The sequence below is a fragment of the Boleophthalmus pectinirostris genome, unplaced genomic scaffold, assembly GCF_026225935.1.
Source record: "Boleophthalmus pectinirostris isolate CB_2022bp ecotype Guang Dong unplaced genomic scaffold, ASM2622593v1 HiC_scaffold_15, whole genome shotgun sequence".
Classification (NCBI taxonomy): domain Eukaryota; kingdom Metazoa; phylum Chordata; class Actinopteri; order Gobiiformes; family Gobiidae; genus Boleophthalmus; species Boleophthalmus pectinirostris.
In genome coordinates, this window is record NW_026571070.1 from 20,730,619 (window position 1) to 20,758,136 (window position 27,518).

General features: G+C 39.4%; 1 protein-coding gene across 1 annotated transcript in view; it reads left to right on the forward strand.

The window, feature by feature from the left end:
• The first annotated feature begins 17,032 nt into the window (after positions 1 to 17,032).
• LOC110160953 (solute carrier organic anion transporter family member 5A1) overlaps positions 17,033 to 27,518 on the forward strand; it is a 38,594-nt gene continuing 28,108 nt past the window's right edge. The window contains exons 1-2 of the mRNA XM_020925637.2: positions 17,033 to 17,075; positions 17,535 to 18,878. Of these exons, the coding sequence (XP_020781296.1) occupies positions 17,948 to 18,878 (931 nt within the window). The 5' untranslated portion in view covers positions 17,033 to 17,075; positions 17,535 to 17,947. The remainder of the gene's footprint in view (positions 17,076 to 17,534; positions 18,879 to 27,518) is intronic.

The window sequence follows — 27,518 nt, forward strand, 5'->3', positions numbered from 1 at the left end:
AAATTCTCAGCCATAAACAGTACAGACCTTACCCTAATCTAGAGCTCTCATAATTTTTCTGAACATTGCTCTAAATTATGTTATGTTATTTAAATTCCATTCTGTTGACTGTATGCAGTGTTGCAAAGCTGATGTAAGAAATACAAATGTTCAGATAATTTCATATTGTTAACATACAGCTTGTGTTACTTGACTTACTCAAAGTGGGAAGAGTAACCACAACTTTTAGTCAAGTAAGAGTACTGTTACTTCAATAAAAAATATTACTCAGGTATGCCAGTATGCTGCTAGAAAAGTACAATTTCTTTAAAAAGTGACCCCAGTAAATGTAACTGAGTACTACCCACCTCTGATCTCAGCACTTCTATTAACACAGTAGACTTTTACATACACGAGCAGGTAAGTGGCAGTGGTGCATTATGATATATATGCATGTGTATAAACAGTTACTAAAGTTAAATAATATATGTACACTTCATGACATCATTTTACAAGGGGTCTCACACATGGGCTGCTGAGGCTTGAGCTGCAGATCAATGTGTCTGAAGAAGGCTGCCGTTACATTAATGGTCTACATCAACTTAAGAAGCACTTCCCAGAAGACCTTGCTGCCCACACTCAAATACAACTGTAGGGAAACAGAAGACAGGGGTCAATAGGAATGGTATGAGTCCTTGTTGTCTTTTGTTTAGTCAAGACTACACCAAGTCATGAAAGTGAACATTTAATTTCCCAAACAATGGATTCTTGTGAGCTTTAAGTCACATTATAATGTTGTTACCTCATCAAAAACATATCTGAAGTTGTTTTTTGTTTCAGTCACACATGTTTGAGTAACCCTTTATTATCAGTCTGTCTACATCTCCAAAGCTCTGTTCCACCTGATGGCATGACATGGTAGTTTTCAAATTAACATCTACCTTTAATTTATTTTTATTTTTCAATATAGATTGGCAATTCCAGATCTGACATTGTCCAAATGATTCTAGTGAAGAAGTATGGAGTTTAAAACACAGTGGAGCACTTCCTGTATTATCACATGACATCACAAGGTGGAACCGACTGAACAACTCAGCCTAAATATGCAGGGTTTGCAAGTTAAACATGTTTGAATGAAGCAAAACACAACTCCAAATATGTTTGTGATGACAAAACAGCATTATAACATACAGTAGATCAGAAAATAAACAGGAAACATCTGATTACATCACATGAACATTATTCTTATGTAAAGACTTGAGGGAATATCATTGACCAGGGACATCAATAATGCCATGTCCTCAATATCATCAATAACAAAATAGTACATGGCACCTCTATCTATCATAATGTCTGTCAGGGATAAGACTGCGACATCACCTTAACACAGTCTCTGATCTACCACACGCTGACTGCTTCCATTAAAGCCCAAATTAGCTCCAATGATGAGGCTGTTGTTTGTAGAGGCCCAGGTGGAGCGGACGGAGGTCCCCGGGGAGGAGGGTTCAGATGGGACACTTGTTCATGCTGAGGACCTCCTGTGTATAGATCAGCTCGGACATAGGGCTGGCTAATGTCTAAAGGCTATCCGCTGTGGCATGAAAACCAGTGAGCTGAGAAATGCTTTGTGAGGGACTTCAGAGAAATAAAACAAGTCGACAGCGTTCATTTGTTATGTTGAGGTAGGAGGGGTTTAAGGTGCTACTTTTGATCAGTATTTAATCTACACTGCTATGATTGACAGTTTCCCTATGTCGTATAAGACTTGATTTATGACATTTGTCTGGTTGCCCTTAGTCTCTTTTCTGATTGGTTCGTCGTCAAGGCCAGAGGTTGATTTATTGAATATCTGGACACCATCAGAGTTTCCTAAAATAGCAGAGAGGTCGACCTTTAAGTGTTTATTTAGGCCAGATCAGGTGTCACTAAAGACTACCAAGATGTCTGTTGCTTACTGGTATTGATGGTAAACTTGTGTTAGAAAAATTTATACAAAAAAGTTTACAATGTAGAAGTCTAGACATCTAATACACACTACTGTCTCGCTGGACATGATGCAATTAAAATCTGACAAAACCACATAATTTAGTTTCATCATTTTCCTAGGACACAGGGTACTTTCAGTATATTACACTTCAAGACTGGCCATATCTAATGACTTTTAATCTTCAGGTCGGAATATCTCCAAATAGCTTCTGAAATAAAATCAAAGTTTACTTCTGCTGTAACAGTTCAAATGAAGAGTTTGCATTCACGCTTTATCACACACCTTTCAGCTCTCTGATTGGCTGCCTGTGCTGATCACATGACCCCATGCATCTTGGCTGATCTGTGCAGTTTCCCCTCTTCCCCTTCGCCATGTTCGGGCCCAGCGCCTTATTGATCCCAATGAGTAAGTTAATAAGCTTTAGACTCATTTATCAGCAGGGTAGAGACTGGAACTGCACAGGCTAGGCTTAATCAAGTCATCAGCGGCCGTCAAGCATGAACACAGTAATTAAAGGAAGAGGGAACGTGGGCACGGAGAGAGAGAGAGAGAGAGAGAAAGAGGGAGAGGGGAGATGCTGTGAAGAAGACCTGAAGGGGCGAGCGAGGAGATAGGGAGCAGCCATTTATAAAGACACATGTTTAGAGCCATCCGTCTTTTAATACCATAAATACAGTGGACATTAATCTGGACTTAGTTAATCAGCAGCTGAAAAACAATCGAACAGGTGATCCAGACACTGCCCCCATGACAGTCCATTCATCCAAACTGCACCACAACAAGCCTTCTTCTTCTTAATGGCACAAACAAAGCCCAGGAAATCACCGATAATCATCATCATAGACCCCAGTATTTCAGCAGGACGGCGGCAGGGAGGTAGTCTCATTTGGAGCAAAGAGGAGATTTACAGCAGCTCCGTGAAGGATGGAACAGAACTGAAGCCATCCGTCGTGTCAACAAGCAGAGGAGAAAGGCCCAAGAAAACTCTAATAAGGCTGATTTAGAGGGTGCTATGGGCAGATGAATGGTAGGTATGTGGTGTGGAGAGGTCAGGGTCGCACATGTAGATATTCTGTCATGACGCTCATTTGACTAAAAGGGCAGTAGGTCAAAATGTGTCAGCCTAAAAGTGAATTTGTTGACCTTACATGAGTCATTACTACCTAAAAAGCATCACTACAGCTGTCTTCAGACCTTGGATTAAGACAGATCGATCTGATCAGTCATTTCATACTACATACTGGGAAAAGAGATTTATAGAGTAGTAAATATAGGGAGAAATGCTAGTAATTTGCAAGTCCTATATTGAACAAAACTGACTCTTGTGAGCTTTAAGTCATGTTAGAATGTTGAAACATACTCAGAGTTGTATTTTGTTTCATTCACACATGTTTGAGTAACTCTTTATTATTAGTCCGACTACATTGGCAAGGCTCAAAATGCTCTATTCGACCTTGTGATGTAATTTAGTGCTAACTTTCATGTTAACAGCTATTTTACCTTTAGTTCAGCAGAGACTGGCAATTCCATGACTGAAATCATCTAAATGATTGGAGTTCAAAACATATTAGAGCACTTCTTGTACCACGTGACATCACAAGGACTCACCCTAAATATGCAGGGTTGTTTAAAGGAAACATTATAATATAGATCAGAAAATAGCCTAATTATATTAAGGGGCCCATAATGAAGTGAATATTAAATATATTAAATGAATATTAAATTAAAAACACACACACCCTATCAAACATACTGTGTTTAATAGGGGTGTAACGATATCCAAGTCTCACGATACAATATCGTCACGGTATGAATCTCACGGTATGATATTTCATTAATTAATTAATCATTGCATTTATATAGTGCCTTTCAAGATACCAAAAGCGCTTTACAGTTCATTATTCATTCACTCAACACTCAATGGTGGTAAGCTACTACTGTAGCCACAGCTGCCCTGGGGCAGACTGACGGAAGTGAGGTTGCCAATCTCCGCCATCGGCCCCTCCAACCACCACCATCACTCATGCACACACCACTTTCATACTAGGCAATGTGGGTGAGGTGTCTTGCCTAAGGACACAACGACAGTTTTTGCAACTGGCGCCCAGTGTGGCACCTGGAATTCCCAGTGGTCTCCCATCCAAGTACTAACCAGGCCCAGCCCTGCTTAGCTTCTGATACAGGTTCAGGCTTTGACAAGCATGGTATGGCCATGATATTACTGCAATATGAGAAAGCTCACAGTATGGTGGGGAGGCTCAAGATTAGGGATGTAATGTGAGCCTCTCGTTATGATATTTTCACAATATACACATATAAATGGAGCAAAGGATCATGGTCTATGTAGTTCCCTCTGTCTTTTTTTAAGCTATTGCTGCACCATAACTCTTAATTTAAGCAAAGAGACTTGTAATTCAATATACTGTGACGGTCGATGATTTTATTGTGAGAACTTTGACAATATGATATCACGATATTTCGGTTATTGTTACGTCCCTAGTGTTAACCTTTCTGGTAGAGGGTCTGTTACCTGATTATTTGCATGGAGATGTTATTGCTTTGTCTGGAAATTCCACAATACAACATTAAACTTTTCTATCTTACATGAACTATGGAGAGGTAAGGCCGCTCATAATCATTTTGCATGTTTTTCAAGGCAATGTTTTAGTAATCAAGATAAGTTTAATGCCTGACTGTGGAACATTCCAGGCAAACCAATAACAACTCCATAGAGACAAACATATGGCGTACACTCTAGAAAAGTTACTTAGCAAACTTTTAAGTTCTAATGTACAGTTTTGCTTTGGTGACTGTTTTCGTATGCATGTATGTTATTATGCTGGTGCTTCTATTCCCTGGTGTCCTATTAGCCTTCACCCTGACCATTACACTGTCCCTTCTTCTCGCCACAGTCCTAATGAAGACAGCTCCCACGGCCTCACAGGATGGACTCTGAGAGGGGGTCTGTAGGGGACACTTTGGGCTCTTGTGGTGAGGGGCATGACAGGTGAAGTTAGCATCACAGTGGTCAGAGAGGCAGAAGAGCAACAGAGGCAAGAGAAAAGCATCAGACCACAAGCACTGCACCCATCAGGACTTTCTCACACTCTGTGCACTAAGTTCAAATGGTAATGAGTTTGTTATATGCTCAAATCATATACCATAATAAAATCCACTCCAGCGTATAATAGCTTTTATACAAATATTAGAGCTGTACAATAAATAAGGTTCTTAAATGTATGTGTCTTTTTAACAGTCAGCTACAAAGCAAATTCTCTGTAAAAACGTGTGGTTTGGAGCAGAGTACAGACTTTATTAGGAAGAAATTTGATTACTTTTTAAGTTAAATGACAATTATTAAAAGTTTGTATTGTTAATGTTCAGGAAATTCATATTGAAAAAGATTATTTATTTTTAATCATACAAAGGAAAATGTATTTAAAAAATGGAAAAAAAAAATCTGGATTCTTTTATCATATTGCCCAGCTCTAACAAATGTATTAATTAGGCTATGTTTAATGATAAAGTAATTTGATACACAGCCATAATCTATTACTGTGTGAATTACTTCAAAGTATTTCAAACCCTTACATGCCTTTTCACAAGTCTGTATATGTATAAATGTAGTATTCATAAGATCATTGAACATACAGGCTACTCATTAACACGTTTTGTTGCTATAGTTTTAAAGTTACTGTCACCTATAAACTGCCCTTTCAAACTCCAAGGGACCTCTGATGCGATATTTGCATTAGTGGTGCAGTGTAGTGGCATTAATTGGCTGTGCATCTCAATCTAAACAGTCCCAGTAATTACACAGCAGGGCCTGTACACTGATCCCCCTCTGGGAATCAAACCAGCAACCACAATCACACCCTGCTTTACAAGTCATAATTAGCACGGGGCACACACATCTCCCGCTTGGCTCCAAAACGTAACAGTGTGTGGGTGACGGATGCTGCTAATCCTGCGTGAACATACCTGGAACAGACAGTCACTCCCTCTGTGTGACTCAATTACAGCCCCATAGATCTGTGATAGAGAGATCCGCTGATCGATGCTTTGTCTACAGGCACAGGGATCATTAGTGCGCCTGCTTCAGTGCCAAAAACCTGTTGATGAGTAAAGAGTAAACAACAAGTCAATTAGAAAAACCTTTGGGCAAATTTGAATTCTGTGGCAAACTGTCTCAAAAAGGGATAATGCGTGTTTTAAATAAGGTTAGCCAAGATTAAGGTGAGATTAGTAAGGTATTCTTGACAAATATCAGGTAATGGCTTCAGTGTTAAAGGAGACAGGAGATACCCAAGAACAAACTAATGTACTGATGTGAATTATTAGGGGAAAAATATAGTCCCTGCAACTAACAACAAAATGTATTCTATGATTAATGCTGTTAATAAAGGAAAAAAATATGTCATAAGTCAGTCACTGTGGTATTTTTATCTTAATTTTGTTAGTATTTCACACAACTGGCAGGAAATATTCCTCCAAAATACAACGTGCACAAGCCAAAAACACTTTGTGCAAATGTTGCTTAGAAGTTAAGAGGCAAACTTTTTGATTTTGATCAACTATTACACTTCTGCCAAAAAGTCAGTAGACCCACTCTTCTGTTACTAGACACCACACTGCAGCACCCTCTCATCTTCTATACCTTATAGCCATATTGATTACTAAATAATCATTGACGGAGCAATGAGTGGAATGGATTCAATTAAAGCCTCAGCCTGGTGACGATTAGCTTTTCTATCCACCAACTACAAATCAGCCCTGTCCCCCAATTAATGGCTAACTAGTAAATGAAATAAATGGCCAGTTGTTTGTGGGGCACAAAGGCTTGAGATGACAGTGGCAGGGCTCTTTAGCAGGGCTGAAGCACACTCCTCTGCTCGCATTAAACAGTCGTATAAAAGTTGTCCCATTGTGCGGCATGCTCACTGGCCCACACTGGAGGCTAATTGTGTCCCCGGCTTTGTAACGCAACACACTTCTGTTGTGATGAAGGCGGCGCCAAGCTCAATAACACACACATCTGAAGGAGGAGTGATGGAGGGGCACACAGGGCAGAGCTACAATGGTTGCTCCGGATTAGACTGTGGACAAAGACAGTGGAGCAGTAATTACAGTGCAAACACCTCAGTATTGTGAGGGCAGAAGGCCTCAGCAGCTGTGTGCCCTGCACCAATACTGTAACAGGAGTGTGTGGGGTCAAAGGGCACTGTCAAGGCAGAAATCACACTCCGGTTGTTATAGTTTTGAAGTTTTCAGCTTGTCCAAGAAAGGGTAGACGTAAAAGGCTGGAGACTGGATGTCTTATTACTTAAATTCTCTTCCACAGTTATGTCCCTTATTCATGAGCAATCAGAATAGGTTAGTATGAAAATATAGTGTACGACTGATGCATGTAAAACTAGGAACAATTAAAAGTTCAGAGTTTAATGTGTACAATTTCATGAATTTGATCATCCAATACAGCTTAAAATCTATAAAATCTAACAATAGTATCAATTACTCAGGTATTGTTACACACAGGTACACATTCAGGTACTGCAAATGTCAGTAAGTAACATATTATTGGACAAGTAGCTAAACCAGGTGAAAACTTCACAGACAATTACTAATTTTAATTTTAATTACTAAAATACATTTCTAATTACTACTAATGTACAGTTTACTGAAATGTACAAAAATATGTTTAGTATAGGAAGAAAGCAAATGCAAGTAAATTTTATTATTTTTCATGTTTGATTTGGAGACTAGGTGAGCCATAGGTAGCAGAATGTGCTATGGAAGTAGCAAGACCAACAGCAATTTTTTTTTTTTTTTTTTTTAAACAATAATCATATGAATTGTTGCAAAGATTTTGTTTGGGGGTACATGTTTTCAGAATCATTAACTGGTGGTCTGGTTGACATATTAGAATGTCATTTATAAATTCCAACTTAGTGATGTAGGTGATTTCTCACGAACAAAGCTAAAAGGACAAGAAAACCAGTGACCACTTGAAGGTCTCTTAACCGGTGCTTCCTTTGTGTTGATATAAAGCAGCTCTTTACTGTAGATGCAGAATACAGCAGAGGCCCTGTCCCTGCTCCTGTCTCTTTCTCTCCTGTATCCACTTCCGTCTCCAAGCCTGATTCTCATAAGTGTCCCGTTTACAGTATGGCCAGGAGGTAATTAGAGGGATGAGGGTGCTCTTGAGGGGATAAGGGGTCGGGTGCTGTGCTGCACCTCTGGGTGGCAGCGGGCTGGGATGCTGCCGCAACAATAGTGAAGAGGATTTGGCTTTAGAAGCATGCAGAGTTGCACCCGCCCTGTCACCATGCAGGAGAAGTGACAGTGGGATTAATGATTGTCAATGGGAACACGGCAGCTGGCCCCAGACACTAATCTGTGGTGTCAGTGTCCTAATTATATAAAATTCATCCAGGTTAATAACCTGTGATTTGTCAGGTACATTTTGTATAATCTCAATAATTATTTTGTCTGCCTGTTTGTTTTTTTTACATTTCCTACACAATTGTTAAACAGGTGCCTCTTCAAACCTTGGATTATTGGATTTTTTCATAAATTACACTGCCAAATCACAGCAAGCTTGAATGTTATGCTATCTGCTACAGTGATCTCAGAAAAGGGTGAGTTAGATGTTGTGGATGAAAAAAAGACAGTGAGACAGATATAAAATAAACTGTAATGAGAACTGCATTGACAGTGTCAGGTGATCAGTTAATAAAATAATGATTCAAATAATCTGGGACACACAAAGCTGGTTGGGTTAGGAAGGGCATCAGGTATCAAATTAAACAAAAAGTAAAGGTCAAATGGAGAGAACAGACTGATGTATACATGCATATATCTGAAGTCTAACAGTACAGTACTGACACTGGGGCAGTGACACTCCCTTACATTGTCCCCCTCTCCAGTCCATAGATGGTGACTCTGAGACAGTACCTCCTCTGTTACCTGGCCTGCTTCAGCCCATGCCCTGAAAACACACACATTCTTCAATTACCTTAAGCCTCCGCAGCAATTATTCCTTTCATATGGAGGTAATTGCTGGCCATGAATATGAAATGTTAGCAGTGCCTCCTTTAACATAGAGCAAAGGTCTGTGTGGAAGCCTGCAGCTATGGGCCATTTCCATATTTGGAGACCTGAAACAGACTACTGTTGACTGTAAATACAGGGCTGTCCACTCAGGAAGGACATGCGCTCAATGAGCTCTTCCAACTTGAGCACAACCCAAATAAACAACACAAAGAAAGCATTTCCCTAGAAAACATGAATGCATTTAACTAATATGTTAATGTGGATGGAAAGAAGGGTTGCTGATGCTCTGATAAAATAATACTTGTTTTGAAGTAACAGATTCTAAAGTAAAGCTTACTGGATTTGCATACAATGTGGGATGTTGGAGACACAGCATATTTTATATAATTCAAAATACTGATGAATGAATGATCAATAAAAATAGAGTAAGTGTATCAGAAGATGGAAGTACAATAGCAGCAGCCAAACTACAAATAGCCATAAAAGAAATCACCCACAACATACACATTATACATGCCCAAATTTGCAATAGATACTGTGGTCACTTGCGTCTTCTTACAATACCTCAAGATGCTTCATTAAATTCAGTTATTTTTATTATTTTTATTTTCTTTTAAAATAAATATGCTGCCTCAATTAGGTCTGTGCAATTAATCAAATGTTAACTGAGATAGAGATTCAGTGGTTTCTTGTCAGTGTCACTAAAAGCATGTTGTTTGGAGCACAGCTGTACAAAATTATATTATTTTCAATCAATGTTCAATGGCAACGACTAAAAATTATTTTTTTTGATAATAGGAAATAAATATTTGAAGGCATTTTATTGATTTTTAATGAGACAAAATGAAATCCAATCAAAAATCATGAATGATCGATGTGAGGAAATCCAAATTTTTGTCATATTGTCCAATGGCACATGCCCTTTCAAACCAGTTAATAAATCTTACACTCTGCCCTGCTGGTGGTAATTTCTCCTGGAGTTTGCCTTTGCTAATGAAAGCTGTGCAGTCTGTGTCACACTTCTCCACCAGGGACACTTGTTCTCTCTTTGGCATAACCACATATTTGTTAATGTCTTCTTGACTTATTAGGAAGGCCACATTTACCCCTGCTTTTGTCATGGAAGCCCTGTCTCTCTGGGTGTCCTGCCCTGCACCAGCGCTGGACCTGTGTTAAACCAATATTCTGCAATGGGACGGGGGTGAAGGACTTTAACATACGTATAGGTGTCCCACTGAGACTGCCCTGCACACACATTGGGGGTCTTTATTTTAGGCCCTTGCACTTTTTAACTAAATTACTACGCCAAGCTGCTGCCGTCCTCATTCATATGCATTACAGGAGAGCAGAGTTTTAGTCTTTATGAATGGCTAAAGCGAGAAAGCCAGTGGTAGTGAATATTCGCTTTAGAAGCCTCAGAAAAGAGCAGAGGTGGTAGGGTAGCAACAACTGACAATAAGAAAACAATGACCAAGACAAACTTAAATGTTACTATCACACCTCTGAGTTCCTTGCAAATTTGTGATTCTGGAGAAAAATACTAACAGCAAAACATAAAGACTAAAAGATACAATATTCCCCAAAAGCAGACTACGGAAGATTTGTACTTAATTAAAAATACAGTTAAATAATGGATAAAAAAAATACTCAATTACTAGTAATGCCAAAATTGTAATTTAAAAAAGTTAAGTCTACTAAAAATAAAAATCAACTTAATAACAATAAAAAGAATATTTGTTATTAGTTACTTTCCATCTCGATAATAATAGAAATGGAAGCTAATGTTAAAGGTACACTGTGTAACTTTTCTGGTGGAGAGTCTGCCATGTGATTGTCTCCATGGTGATGTTATTGTTTTGCTTTGGATGTTCAATGGTATTAACCAAACATATCTTGTATTTAATCAATTATACAAGCTTTTATTTCTCAAAACTACCACAAAATCATGCATTCTTACTGTGAATGTGCCCAAAGATCTGACCTGTAACATGGACTGGTGATGTGGCTGCTTGCCTCCATGGAAATAATTAAATGAAATGTCATACTGTAGAACATTCCAGGATAACATAACATCTACATGGAGGTGGAGGACCCTCTATCAGAAATGTAATTCAGTTCAATTCAATGTAACTTGTATCTGCAGAAAAACTAAAAGCATGTCTAATTTGAGAGGATTCCTGTCTGGAGAAATGAGTGTTGTAAACAGTGGCACAGACGTTACAGTCCACATAGAGCCCTGTTATAAGAGTGAGTGCTGCTGTAAAGCCATTAGCTGATGAAATTCTTCAAATAGAATACACGTGTGTGTTCTTTCACTGCTTCTTTTCAGAAACAACAGCACTCACAGCGAGCAAACATTCAGCCCTCCTATAACTCACTTTGGGTGTGCCAGTCTCATAATGTGATCACTACAGAGCTGCAACAAACACTGAGCCACCTGCAATGATTTGAGTTATAAAAATGTTTCTCTTATATTTTGTCTTAGTGGAGAAAGTCAAAGCACTGATACATGCCAGGGTAGTCTGAATGTGTTTGGAAATGATTTTGAGAAGTTATAGTGGATTCTACTACGCTATGTACCAGATAACATTGCTTACTTTTTGTTAAGACATAAGTACATTCCCATCCTTATTATCTTGCAGTATATATATATTTTTATGTACAGCACTTACTATCCTTCCTGTATTCCTCCAACACTTCCAGTTACATGTGCAATTAAATCAGACTTTCCCGCACAGCCTGCAGTGTCTTGGCAGGTGTTGGAGGCACATCATCACAAATATGTCTAATATAGCTCTACATGCAGACACAGTTTCATTAGTGATTCCTGTAATCTGTCAATACAGGCGGGATGGTTAACAGGAAGAGTGTGGGATCAGCCAGGTGGGGGTGGGTGGTTTAGGAGTTAGAGAGTGTGGGTGTGGGAGGGGGGTACCTCAAGGCCACATGAAGCATCACACTACACAGAGGTGATGATGGTGATGAAGATGTCATCAGGAGGCAGGCAACTCTCCCCAGCTCTGGGACAAGGACACACCTGTGGATAGGCAGAGAACAGGCTCTAATAAATCAAATAATGCTTAATACCAAGATGAAATGTAATATAGCTGTGTTTCTCAAATAGTAATATGCGAGGTCCTAGTCTAATACCTCAATAGTAATACTTGGGGAAAAAAGCCAATATTATCCACTTTTCAGTCCTATTTTGGGTAGTGTCTTGGTTAGAAAAAATGTAGCAGTTTTAGATCAGATTTAGTCATTAGTTTGCCCTAGCTAAGACCTGGAATAGTCCTGTTCTAGACCTGGTTTTGATGCAACGCTCCTTGGAAAGCCAAGTATTTTCAAAAGCATAAGTTTAGGCTATATTTATACAGCAAACCAAATGTAAATGCTTGTGGTAAATGTATGACAGAAAACGACTGATTACAAACGACAGAAAATACAAACAAATCTCTCTGTGTGTTGGGTTGAAAAGAGGGTCTGTCAAACAGCTGATGTACATTAAAGGCTTGCTATATTGGTATTGGGCGCCATCTACTGTTCAATTCAGAATACTGCAGACTGGACCCTGACTGGTTATACGCTACAATGAGCACCAGAGGGCGTTACAGCATTTCTTTTTTATATGCCTCGTAACTCCATCACATGACGTGCAAATTAAATCTTAGCTGTCAAGTTTCTTAAAGCCTACTCCACGGGTTATTTAAAAAGCTTAGCCTGTTAAATAAATAGTTGCTCTACTTATCACAGTCTGCACTTGAACAGGGGCCAAGAGCTGTAGGTTATTGGTATTCTAACAAGAGTTGATATCTGACCCGTCCGAGAACAAGCCCGTTATTCTATTGGAGAACAGAGCGTATTTATTGAACAGTTTATGAGAAATGCACTAGAGCAATAATAGTTGGCAGTGTTTGTGGGAAATGCTCAAATGTAACAAACAGCTCTGTGCTTCTGCTTGACCCTCTTTGCAAAGTAGCTTCATTTTCTTGTTGACATAGGAAAACCTTTAGGTTAGACACACTGTGTCAACGGTGAAGAGTACTGAAAATTACTTCTGAAAAAAAAGGTTACACAGGAAAAGTTACATGACTAATAATACAATTACAATTCAATTACAATTATGCAACTTGAATATTTGTTACTTTCCACCTCTGTAGGGCACCAAAGAAAACAGTTTGCTCAGTTCTAAATCTATACAATGTAATAATGCACTCAAGAATTTAGGTCACAACTTCGACCCTGGTTGAGCGGACATTGGCATTAAAAACTGTACAGTGTATTTGTTTTAAGATTTTTGGTGGGTATGCTTACATAATTATTTTTGCCCATATACTGCACAACAAATGTAAAGTAAAGATTTACTATATCTACACTTTAAAGTATAAAGCTGATACAGAGTAGATTATAAAAATGTTTTATGGCCTTTTACTGTAAAACATATTTACAAGATAATACTGAATATATGAAGGTAAACAGAGACATGGGGTTATGCTGAACCTGGGCTTTGATTACATTGTAATGAGAACTAAAAGTGAATTTGATGGGCTCATAGACACACACACACCTTTTGCGTCATTTTTAGTATGAGCTTGAATTGTTTATAATAATTCCATCTCTCAAATATTGTTTCTCATTGTGTTTTAAACAGTTTTACTATTATGTGGGACTTTTATTAAAAGGTGAGTGGTGCAGCTTTTCTGATTGGAGGATCTACTACTTGCTTATCGCCATGGAGATATTACTGCTTTGCCTGTTCCACAGGATGGCATTACTGCATAGACACAAGGGGGTGTCAGATCTATGGATCTCTGGGCCAGTGGCAGAGTTGGCAATCTAGGGGCCCTAGGTGAATTCAGGTTTGGGGCCCTCCATATACAGGATTATTTTTTCCAAATTTTTATTGTCTGTTTTCTCCATTGTTATTTATTGTCTATTTGTTTTAGTGACCTGAAACTTCAACATAGGGTCTTATATGAACAGTTTAGGTAACCAGAGCTAATCTGGTCAAATGCGTAGCCTAATAATTTTAAAATGCACATCAGGCACTTTATCAGGGTTAAGCAGTTTTTTTTTCTCTCTCTCTCTCTCTCTCTGTTCAGCAGACAGGCAAAGCCGCAGACAATTGCAGATAATTTACACTTAATAAAGGATGTAGACTTTGAGGTAGCTCTGAGAGAACAAGGAATACTTGGCTGTATATGACGATGCTTCTCTTATATGAAATAAACTCTCAGTCAGTGGCTATTAGATTTTTCTCCTGAACTGAGGAAGGAGATTCTGTGTGCATCTGAGCACATAACACCTCGGTATATTACAGATGAGGTTATTAATTTGCATAGGTTATCAATTCATGGGTTTTCAGCTATGGCTGTGGTTTCTCTCATTTCATTATAGGTCAGTCTCATTTCATTATAGGTTGGTGTAGTTCACTCTTCTTTTACTTCCAAAAACATAGCAATGGTCAAGTCGTTCAAACAGTTACTCTCATCAGTCTTCATTTCTAAGCTTTTCTCATGATTACAAGCCCTGGTGACTATTGCTGTGATAACAAATTCCGTATTATACAAATTAAATGGCCCTTGAATAATAATAATATAATAATGTTTTTCCTTCTCCTTCCACCTACCCATTGGAAGAAGCCAGTTTTTACAATGTATAATGTTTTTTTTTTATTAATTAATAAATTTACTGCTCCATGATTTAAACAACTATTGTTTTTGAGGACTATATTTGAATGGAGATCAAAGGATTCTTACAGCTGCAAAAGAATATACATATATTCGCCTGCATGTTACTTGCATGCTTACTCCAGTAAAACATTAAATATTAAAAGAACAAAGTTAGGCAAGTTTAATGCCATACAGTGAAACAGTCTATACAAACATTTCAGTAAAATATTTTCTTGATACATTTTACAGGAGAGATTTTAGAGGCCTACCTCAAATCCTGACTCCTGACTCTTCTCTCAGATTTGATCCCCTTGTGTATTCATGTCAGTTTGAGCCATTGACTGGGCGGCTGTTGATAGGAGGACAGATGAGGAGCCCTGCAGAGACAAGGCCCTTTGGTGACGGTTCAGGGTGCTTCTCATTGATCCCTCCGATTGACCATTGCCCCTTTCCATTCGACGCCACAAACCACTGGACTGCATTAGGAGAGAGGCATAATGATAAGGTGTCGGTAACCCTAGAAGCTCTTATAAAAATACCTTTGAACAGATCATGTTCAAACAAAACTATGACATTCAGGAATATAAAAACTTGCTCTGGGTAATTTCCTCAAACAGAAAGAGTGGAAATAAATGGCGAAAGCTCAGGATTGATCAGGCAGTCTACCTTGTCCCGGAGATGAATTAATGACCTTGGAGAAAGTCATCCATCCACATGACAGGGCTGGGCAGTCCAGTCCTTTAGCAGAGATACATCTTATTCAATAGAGCCCCAGATAGTTTATTCAATCTCTACTCAATAGGATGTAGTCTGCAGGGAAAAATAACTCCAGTCACAGAAGGCCGTATACTTTACATATTGTATTACAATGACAATGGGGTTTTGAGGTTTCTCTGCCTAAGCCATATTTTCTATTGAAACATATCAAAGATTAATATGGTTAGCTGTGGACTTATGAGTTAAGGCTGGCAAAAGGTATGTATAGCATACAGTTATGAATGCTGCCTTTAGATTCCACTATTTGATGATTACATGGATATTTTTTTTCTAAACAAACTTTTGCAATGCATTGAACTGACCACAGATTTATATAGTTTTGCACTGTAATTTAATGTGCTCAATAACCTCAATAGAAAATCAAGTTTTCTTAGATTTTTAATGGACATGCATTATGTTGTTATTAGCATTATAGATACACGGGCAGCATAGGTTATACAGATATAATATTATTGTTAATTAGCCTAAAAACTCACGATTCAAATCTGACCAACTTGAGTGGATTCTAATTAATCCCATCCATATGTACGGACCTAATTCTGCAATGCAGGCTTTATGTTCAAATCCTGCATATTAGCCAGGAGAATGTTATACTGAGATGGGCTAAGTTAATAAATGATCGATATCAATAAAGGGATAATAATAGTAAGATAATACAAACGCAGTGCACATTTGTGGCCCTAAATTCTCAAGTTTACCTCATGTCCTAGATCTACAAGTGGCTTCACCAGTCTCCCGCCTGCCTGACCTGAGGCTCCATTGTCTGTTGAGACCAGTCAATCACTGCTGGGTCAGCAAGGTCCCAGCTGTCCCCATGACGTAGGCCTGTTGCATGGAGCAGCAGAGCAACTAAAAACATTGCCATATGGGCTAGAGGCACACTACGAAGTCCAAAATATTAACGATAAGCATTGTGTTTACTTTAATGTTAACGAGACAAGTGGCCTATACACGAACTTGTTTTTTTTTTTTTTTTTGTTTTTTTTTTTGTTTTTGTTTTTTTTAACACAATCAAACTCAAGAGAGTCTTGTCAAGAGAACTACAAATCCCGGTACGCCAGTGTGAAAAACAACGCACCCCCACGATTTGAGGCGTTTTTGTTTATAGGATTTTATTGTTGTTATTATTATTATTATTATTTTTTGTTTATTTTCAAGCCTTAAACGAACGGAAACGTCGTAAGTGTCGTGCTGTTTTAGCAAAATATATTGTCAGATAGCCTATAGAATATTGCTACAAACATAAGCACAAGCAAAAGGAATATATTAAGCTATACCTCTCATAATGTAAATCAGAGTAAGCGTTCAATGTGGCTAAAATATTTGTGTTTAATTTACTCTCCACATTTCACATTCCACATACACATGCTATTCTTTCGTTTTCAGTGTTGGGGGTCACCCTTATATAGCCTACTGAGCTAACTTAATCTTATTTCTATCATTTCAGGTTGTGTTAAACGGTTATGGGTAAACTCGAAATGATTGGATTCGTCTGTTTTCGCACCGTCCTTGAACGCATCAGTAGCAGCAGCAGAGCCGCCGCATCAAACGAGTTCATTCAGTGAGTGGCCGCGGCGAAGACAACAACAGGCTACCTCCCTCAGTCCTGGGTAAGGACTCTGATCTCCGTTATTTTTATTACTTAAAACTTTGACTTATTATAAGCCTGTCGCCATTTCACAAAGCGTTTGCACTCGGTTGTTTCATTTTCACGCGTTGTTACTGTTTTTGTCAAAGTCATAAACGTTTGTGAACGGCGTGCTCTTTTGTTCTCCAGGTTTATAATTTTGACAAAAAGCTGTGTGATATTTGCCTGTCGCCTCAGGGACACACTGACACTCGTGTAATTAAATGGACTCGATATTTAGTTATTATATATTTAGGACTAATGTTTTATGTTTCATTTTGTTTGGGCTGTTATGGTCACATCAACATAGTAACAATGTAATAGTAGTTAATAGACATGTCATTTGTTTTAATTTATTCAAAACGTATCTACAGCTAAAAAGGCATGTTATAAGCCTTTATTAACCTAATGTTTCAAATGTTTTTGTATGTTTTCCTTATAGAATGCTGCAAAGCTATGGGACAAAGGAATCAAAACACCTCCAGGCTGCTTTCTAACAAAGAGCCATAACATAACATTACATGTTGTAACATGTTGAACCAGTAAAATTATTGAAAAATGTTGTCTTCATAAATAAGTTGGAGAAACTAATTTGCCCCTGAGACAATATTCTAGTGATGCTTTGGACTTCAGAGTTGAGATACCAGTGTCGTCGTTGTTTAGTGGAGGCTGTGTTGAGCTGATGTGCTGTGAGATCAGCTGTAGTCAGACATGACCAGAAGATGCACATAACCAAAGGGGAGGAGTGCGCCCCGGTTTGATTGGCAGGGCACAGTTTCTGCCCCTGTGCCTGCACTGTGTCCTCACGCGGCTCTCAGTTGTCCGCACAGAGGAAGAGCCATCACCATCAGCACCATGGACCACGACGACACTGGAAGTGACCTGTCTGAGTCTTTGGAGATCAGAGAGCTCCAGGACCAGTATGTGGACCCTGACAACAGCTTCAAGTCCAAAAGTCTGCCCATTCTAAATGGACCGTGTGACCAGGACAAAAAGGCAGAGGAGCCACGACTGGTGGTGACTCATGTGGACCAGAGCAGCCAGCTCCAGATCAAAACACCAGACTCTAGCCAGGCAGAGACTCCCTCCTCTCAGACAGACTTCTCCCCATCCGCCTCCAGCATGGTGGGCCTTAGCAGTTCTTTGCCAGTGGAGGGACACAGGGGTTCGGGAGGAAAAAAACTGGGCTTCTCCCTCACCAACCTTATCCGAATCCCAGCCAGGAAGTATGTGCGGGTCATTCTTCGAGACTCGCGCTGCTTTCTGTTCTGCATGTGCTACCTGACTTTCATCCAGTCGCTCATGGTATCGGGCTACCTCAGCAGTGTCATCACCACCATCGAGAAGCGCTACAGCCTGCGCAGCTCCGAGTCTGGCCTGCTGGTCAGCTGCTTCGACATCGGCAGTCTGCTGGTGGTGGTCTTCATCTCCTACTTCGGGGGCCGAGGGCAACGTCCACGCTGGTTAGCTGTGGGCGGTGTTTTCATTGCCATAGGGGCAGCACTGTTCTCCTTGCCGCACTTTATCTCCCCTCCGTACCAGATCCAGGAGATGAACTCCTCTGCAGGCCACGAGGGCCTGTGTCTGACTGGCAACAGCAGTGGCAGAGACGCACTGGATGTGTCCTCCTGTCCTCGTGACCAGGAGGGCAACGAGCACAACCTGTATGTGGCCCTGTTCATCTGTGCCCAGATTCTGGTGGGCATGGGGTCAACGCCCATCTACACACTGGGGCCCACGTACCTGGACGACAACGTGAAGAAGGAGAACGCATCCCTCTACCTGGGTAAGACAATCTAAATAATAGCACGAGGCACGGAGCCAGAGAGGAATTCACTTACACTGTGTAATCCATTTTATTGCCTTGGCTGTGACTGACATTTACAAAATGCTTTGAATTAGGTTAGAGCACAAAAGCAGTAAGGTGGCGACAAAACAAATTCAGATGCACAGTTTTTTGGGCTAAAGCTATAATAACTCCCAATCATCTCAAAATGAATTCTTTCCCCACTCTCTTGTATGTTATATGTTTGTATCACACATATGGTGTTATGTAAAACCAGGATCTGCTTTTTAGTTTCATGAGGATTAGGACTGGCTCGAGCTAGATTATGTTATGTTTTTCTGATGACTGCAGAGATCCCTTCTAAGCAGGCTGATGTTTTTTATAATATGAGATTATGGATAATAGTGTCATCTATATTCTATGTACACTATCACTGAATTGTCCACAGCTGCATGTGACCAGTGGAGGAGACATGTGTGCCTGAGTACATGTAAGCAGTACGCCTCTAAAAACCTTGAGAGATGAAAAACACAATCATCCAATTGAGTTCTGACCCTTCTGATATAATCTCCATGGCACACAACCTATGCACCGTGCTGAGGTAAATACAGGGACTGCAATGTCAAACCAGGACCAGAGTCACCTGAGAGCGGGCAGCATAGATGAAGCAGAACTAGGTTGGAGATGATTAATGTTCTAGTACTACTGCATAAGAGTGTGTTGTAGAAGTACCTCCAATGTCCGCCAGCTCGAATCAACAGCTTCATATAGACAACGGTAAGACGGTGTACAGATAATCAACCCCACACATTTTAATACAGTTATTTTCTCATTTATCACATGCTGCATCTTCAGTGTCGTTTATGGTTATTGGCTTGACAGACTGTGCATACCCCGCCAGTGCCACCATAACTCAGGGAGGTGACTGTAATTGTAGGAATGGTCCTTGGACTTTGATGTGAGGGTTACTGGGGCATGGGGCACCCCTTAATCTGCTCCAGTCCCTCATGAAGTCAGTGCTGTCCCACTGACCTGTATTTGGTCCGCTGCAACATTACAGTATGTTCATTATTAATGCTGCATCATCAATACATCAAATATTTACAATGCCGTTTCAGAAAATTGGGGCACATCTAAAATTTAAATCAAAATGTGTCACAAATTGAAATGACTTGAAAAAAATATACTGCTATTTTGCAAAACAGCTCAAAGTAATTGTGATGTACCAGCAAAGCAGAAAACGAAAGACAAATGGCTCCTTAAAAAATATTTAGTTCTCCATGTAGCTACATATTAAATCTAGATCTTAAACAGGACTCTACCTGATCTAAACTACAACCCTACACCAGATCTTTGCTAGGAACCGTATGGCAGTTTGAGAAACACCTGTATGAAATATTTTGTGCTCATGAATTTTGATGCATTTAACCTGAAATGGCATTCTACCTGGTGTTTATTTACATTTTACACTGAGCTAATTTTTTTTTTACTCAGGGTCATCGTATGGTAGAGCGTTATGTCACGTTGCTTGGACATTTTAAATTGGCACATTATTATCCCGGTGCTGACAGGCTCCAGTCACCTGCACGCTGCGAAGGCTATGGAGCCTGTTTGATATTGAATGCTCTCCCTGGCTGCTCGACTGCCCTCAAGACCCTGTATTGATCCGTTTACTGCATCACAGGGAACCGTTGCTGCATAGTGTGGAGCTGTGGAAAGAGACAGAATAACAAGACTTATTTCACGCCCAATACAAAAAATAGGAGTCTAAGTCATAAGTCAACAGGGTCTAGGGTACAAATAGCTCTCAAGAACAGTGATTGCAGCTTGAAGAACATGGCAGTTCGACCTTACTTGTTTTTTCCCTTTAGGGACAATGTGTTCCTCCATGTGACAAAACAGACATGCTCTTACATGCAGCATTAGCACTTTTCCAGTCAAACTTGTTCAAATTGCATTTGAAATTCTTCTTAAAATAACCCTCGTGCCACAGCTGCAGGTTGATTATACTGGTGTTTTGACTCGATCTACTTGACATTTCACTTGACGATTGCTGTTAGGTGCACGTTTTAGCCACAGGCAGAAACCTAATGGTGTTTAAAGGTGTTTTGTGTAACTTTTCTGTTAGGGGAGTCTGCTACTTGCATGTCTCGCTGAGGATGTGAGTGCTTTGTTGAGAGTGTAGAATGATCTGCTTTGCATTTATACCATTACACATCTTTATTTGCTAAAAAAATACTGATTAATAAACAAGCATACTTATTGTGAACAGCCCACCTCTCCACAGACTAGACCTGTAATCTGACCTGGCCTGTAGCCTGCTTATCTCTGTGGAGATAAATACGTTCAATGCCGTACTGTGGAACATTCTAAGAAAAGCAACACTTCTATGGAGACGAGCAGGTGGCAGACCCTCCACCAGGAAAGTTACATAATGCACCTTTAAATGAAATAATTTCTATGGAAAAATACCTTTCTCTCTCATGAAATCATCCAAGCACATCCAATTTGGAATGATTCAAATATAGGCCACATATATTACCGAGGCTTCCCCCTTTTTTACATAGGGGTGACTTTGTACTCCCCATCCCATTAATAAATCTCAATTTGCAGTGGCCCAAAAGGGAGTCTGCGCTCGGGGGTACTTTGGGTGCCCTTGGAGCCAGGTTGTATGTGTGTGTTGCAGTGTGTAGTGTTTTGGTTTTGGATGTTATCTTTGTATGTACGCATTCCCTTTTTGAGCCCCTTGTTCCCTACGCTGGCCCCCATGCTACTATACTAAAGTGACAGTGCAGGCTCTGCCCCTCTGAAATAATTGTACAGGAAATTGGCTGTAAAGAAAGTACAAAAAGCCTGCGAATAGTCTCATTCTGTACCGACTTCAACGTCTTCCTCAAGTCCCTGGCCTCTCCACTGCTGTGACAGATTTACAACACAGCATTCTGAATGTTACTATGGTGAACTGCTCTCCACTTTGCACGACTGTGGCTGGTTGTTAGCTGTTAAGGTTTGTGATTTTGTGAAAATCAAGTGCAGTGTGTGATCCAGCCCACAGACAGATATGAATGTGGAGATGTATACCATGTATAGATTGGCTTTTGATTAACAAGTGTACAATAACAGCTGTTATTTACGAATCTATTGTATTGTCATATTCACTCTTTTGCCTATTTTAGTTGTCAGTATGTTAATAGTTGATTGCATTTGCCAACTGTTCATGAAATAAATCTGATACTAAATAAATTTGAACTAGTTAGAATAAAATTATTATTTGACGAAATGTCACAAATAGCCCTGAAAAAAAAAAGAAAAAAATTAGGTAACATAAAAAAGAAAGAAATTATATGGAAAAACTATAAAAATGTGAGTATATATATTACATACGATTGTGAAGAATGTGATAATTGCATTGATGAACATTGATTTCTGAGTTTTCTTAGTTAAGTAATTTCTTCAGTGTGAACATTAAATTTACTAATGATGTGACGTTTGTGAATGAGTCAGCTTGTAATATAATCATCAAAATATGAATGGTTGGATCCGGATCTAATTTTTTTCTTTCCAATTTTTATGGATTTTTATCCTGATTAACGCTGAACCAACACAAGAATCACCACAGAAGCAGAGCAGGCAACACAGTGATAGTTTTGTGCACACAAAAAAAACAAACATATTTGACATCTTAACAGTTTTAATTAAAATTTCATCATCTCAAAAAGTAAACACACTTTCAGTCTGAGTTTGAACCATTTTAAACAAATCTTAGCCATGGTCATTTCTCTTCGTGATTAGTCTGTAGTTAAATTTCTCATGTTGCCTTTTTTTCATATAATTAAATATAACAAGAGCCATTATGTGAACAACTCTTTGACATGAACCACTCCAAAAAAATCAGATCCATTTTTTTATTTTTCATAATAAGCAGCATGGTAAATCTGCTTTTGTCAATGGACAGATCATGCATGTGTGTGCTCGTAAGCTTGAAAAGGCTGTTTTATGAGCCCTTACTACACAAATTGTATAAGACATGGCGTCTGCAAAAAGCTTCTAGCCTAACTTTCCTGTTCCATTTAATCGCCCACGCTGTACTGCCTCTTAACATGCTCTGCCTCTTTCACATGAGGATAAGGTTAATTGATTCGTCCTGGCTGACACACTCTCTCTCCCCCTTCTCTTTTTCTCTCCCTCTGCATTTACTGGTCTTTACTGTAGTAACTTATCGCCTCTTGCATTATTAATCTTTCATTAGACGCTTGTGAATAAAATGTAAAATGTTCTGACTCCTGGCACAACATTGCTTCAGTTTTGACTCAGAGGCCCTGTAGAGGAGACTGTTTATTTACTGAGTAGGTGGGAGCGGGTGGTGTCTGCATAGTCATATAGGCGCTCTCCCTTGGACGAATTTAGAAAGAACAGTTGCTCAGTGTCCCGCTAGTGAAAGGGCAAAAAAAGTACTAGTGACATGACATACTGTACTAAGCAAAATCAGGTTGAAAAAATGACAACAAGGGAACAAAAATAAAATACAATCCACAAAAAAAAAAAAAAAAAAAAAAAAACTCAAAGCACTAGTAGGGATGCACTGATCCTATACTGGTATTGGATATCGGCACTGATACTGAAAAATTTGCTGGATCAGGTATTGGCTTTGAAATATCGGTTCAGTCAGTATCCTAGTTGGACGTATACATTTATTTATTCATTTAATTGGCCCAGAAAATGTTTGACTTTTATTTATACAAAGCTGTTTTGTAGTCACTTGAGGGATACAAAACAGCTACATAACTCATTTTGATTGTTTTATTCTTATTTTATTTTTGTTTTAAGGAAATACGTGCTGTATTCAGTCTCTACACTGGTATCAATTGATATTGGGTATAAGTAGATACTTAAAGCTCTAGTACTGGAATTGGTATGGGAACTGAAAAAGCTGAATCAGTGCATCCCTAACCATTAGCATATGCTACCTCTGCCAAGGCATGCACTGTACAGTATAATGTTGCTCTGGGATGTACTGTACATAAAATCCAGCTTGCTTTTTCTGGAGTAAAAACTCTTATCATCTGGCCAAAAATTCCCTTTTTTTCTGCTGTTTTATTTGGCAAACTTACAATATTGGCAATCTGTCTCAAACATCTAAACTAACCCATTGATTTTTCAAGGCACAAAACTATAAATAAAATATATATAAGCACTAGCAGTCTTCAAAGCTGTGGGTACCTCTCCATGATCTTAGTATTGTTTGTCACCGGTAGTCTCTTTCATTAAACAGTGTGTCCTGTTTTGCTCAGCTGCAGCCAAAGCAAATGCAGATCGCACACACATGGCTCCCCAGAGATGTCCGCTGTTTTCTGCCCCCTCAGCCTGATGGATCACATTTCAGGACAGTACGCGTTTGCTCCTTCACACACTGGCACACTTATAGAATCATATTATAGTCTCTTCCGCTTCCTCCAATCTGACTACACTTTAAAACCAAAAAATGGATGTTAACCAATAGCAGGTTTGGATAAATTGATGTGATGCATTTACATTTCTATCGTGTTTGGCCCTTAAGAAAATCTGAGTTTGTTGTTTCGGACTATTGTGCTGGGGTGAATTTTCTCAGGTGAAATCTAAGCTTGTCAAAAGTACTGCTACCCAGATAATAATTCATACCAAATCCAGTATCAAAACTAGAAACTAATTAGAACACATATTAATACTCATATATTGAACATTTTCTCAGTGGTTTTAGAATGGCTGCAGACTATATCAGAACTATTATATTAAATATATTAAAGAAAGTACTATTATTTTGTGCCTATTATTTTGTATGAGAATGATTAAGTTAATATAATGACAGCACTACTCTGGTCTGGAAAGTGGCAGCCTTAGTTCCATTTGGAACTGGAAATGGAACCATTGTTTTGATCAACTTCTAAACCAACATTCATTTGTCTATGCTTTTTATTATTAATTTGTAGTAAAAGGAAGTGCAGTGAAGCAGACAAAGTCTCCATAATTGTTTTCTCAACTTTCTGCATCCTTGTTGCAATTTTCCATATGATTTGGTAATACTAACTATAGTTAAGTGATTTGGGGCGGCCCTTTTTCACAGTTAATTTGTCTTGCATAATTGTGTTTTACAGTGTTATGAATTCACTTGGCTATATGCTGCCGCTGTCCCTCCACTGGGCTCTTGAATCATTCAGTAGGAGAGATGTATAAAGTCTGAAAGTAGAAAGCGTGGGAGTCAATTTTCTCTCCAAAGGCTGTGGCACTAACTGTAACAAGCATGCAGCAGGAGTCACTGCTTAACCTTGTTTGCCAATGACTAGTGGCTATTTGTCAGTATTGTGGCTTTGCTTGTTTTGACAATGTGGGAAGGTTCCTGGGGAAATGCCACAAGAGCCTTGTGTGATAGCAGGAACACTTTGTTTCTTAACTATGTTGAGCGAGTGGGAAGTAATGACATTCTTCCTTTGTTCGTTGGAGCACTTTGGTCCACTAACCCACCTTGATCCCTGCTTGTCGTCGCCCTGGTCTAAAATAGAAGTGAGGCAGGTTTATTGGCCATGATGAGGGATTGTCTTCTCATCTATTCAGTGCTTAACATTGCGGATCATATATAACTAGTGTTGAGCAAGAGACAGCCGTAGACAATTGTAAGCAATCAGATGATAGTAACTATACTGTGACCAATTACAGTACTTGATTTGGTCAGCAGGTATTATATTAGTAGGAAAGTTATGCAGATGAAAATGCTCTAAAATCCTTAAAAAAGATAGTTTGAAGTGACTGTTTACTACCATTTTAAAACAGAGGTATTTTATTATGTTTTTGTTGCTCTCAGCTCCCCACTGTCTCTTTATGTCTTCTTCGATTTCACTAATCAGTGTTGAAGACAAACATGTCGTCCCATTGTGAGTCTTATCCAGGAAATGAGAATTTATCAATAAATATCAGACATGTATCAGGCCTTACGCAGGACAGGCCTGCATTATGGTACTGTATGTTCTGTCACTGGATTCCTACACAGGCATATCATAGTCAGGTACAGTACGCTCATATTATTCAACAAATGTTCCAGTGATGGTTGGTGTTTCACCCACACAGCCCTCCAAGTCACTCTTCATGATGAAATATTCTCAAGAGGTTTTGAGGGATTCTAGACATGACTAAAAAGTGTCCATGCACTCCTAGTGTTTGGCTGCTTATTGTTCTCCATGACCTCTGCACTTCCAAGATTGAGACCGGGGAGGAAGAGCCTCTTGGGAACAGTGTTAATGGCATTTGCATAAAACCAATCTTCATACTGTTTGCAAACTGAAGAAGGTTTCTTGTTCATGCATAGTATTTTTTACTTACTTTTCTGGGTTTAATCATGTATTTATTGTTCATTAATAGATATTATTAAGTGATGTTTTGTAAACAATAGCTGAGTCCTCAAGACCCGCCTCCTGTTACTGGGCAGATTGTGTGTCTCAGAAATCAGGCCACCTGATTGGCCAGATAGTCAGTTCTGTTTTTGAGGCTATGGATGAACGATAACTAGATATTTGTTTTACCTTGTATTTGCAACATTTCCTTCTCTTGTCTTTCATCTGTACTATGAGGAGACTTTTGCTTTAGTTTTCACCCTCCTCAAAAGACCATTATGTAATTTAATTACATCACAGTATAGCAAAATGCCAGGCTGTAAAATGCCACAGTAAGTTTTTGACCACAGCTGAGTTTTGATTTTTACTGACCTTTATCTCAGTACCATATAAAGCAAAGAGTACAACTGAAAAGAGCTTAAGGCTTTTTCTATTGTTGCATGATAATACACCGTTTCCTGTTAACATACATTTACTTAAAACTGGCACATGCCCCCCTCCTGACCTTCAGCTGTTGTCTTGCTGTGCTGGCGGCTCGCAGCAAACCCGTCTGCGTGGAGCTTCCTGGAGGGACAGTAGCCTGCTCCCAAAGAGGAATGAATCTGACCTCCGCCAGTGGGTCCGCTAACGCACACGTGCTAACACGTACACGCACGTGCTAGCACAAACACACACTTGCTACCACGCACACATGCTAGCACATACACACACATGTTAACACACACGCAGCAGAGTCCAAATGCATGCTGCTGGTGCTAAAACATCACACTGTTCAACGCCAGCTGACCAGTGTATGCTGAAACACTAGTCTTCAACATGACAAGAAATGCTGCGTCAAGATTAATTATGGTTTTACATTAGGCTTACATTTTGTGTATCCTGTATCACTGTTAGTTCCATAAAACTAACTAGTCTACACTTTATCCGTTTAGTAGATTCTTCACTTTTGTGAGATATAAGGTTTTTGTGGAAGATAATTATTTCCCCCTAAAGACTCCATCCTCTCAATATGTTGTTGTTGTTGTTGTTTACTTCCATAATGCTAATTTCCCTCCAGCCCTTTGTTCCTAGTACTTTGTGTTTTACATTTTGAGGGGCCTATGTGCCAGTATAGACCAGAGGGGCTGAGCGCTGTGAGTCGTGGTGCACCTGCAGTGGGGGTGGTGAGGTCTACAGAAGCTCGGGGGGTTGTCATGTGGAGCAGGGGCTAAGTGTGTGTTGAAGGCTGGGACGGCGTTGCTTTGTTTTCCTCTGAGCGTGCGCCGCTATTTGAACATCT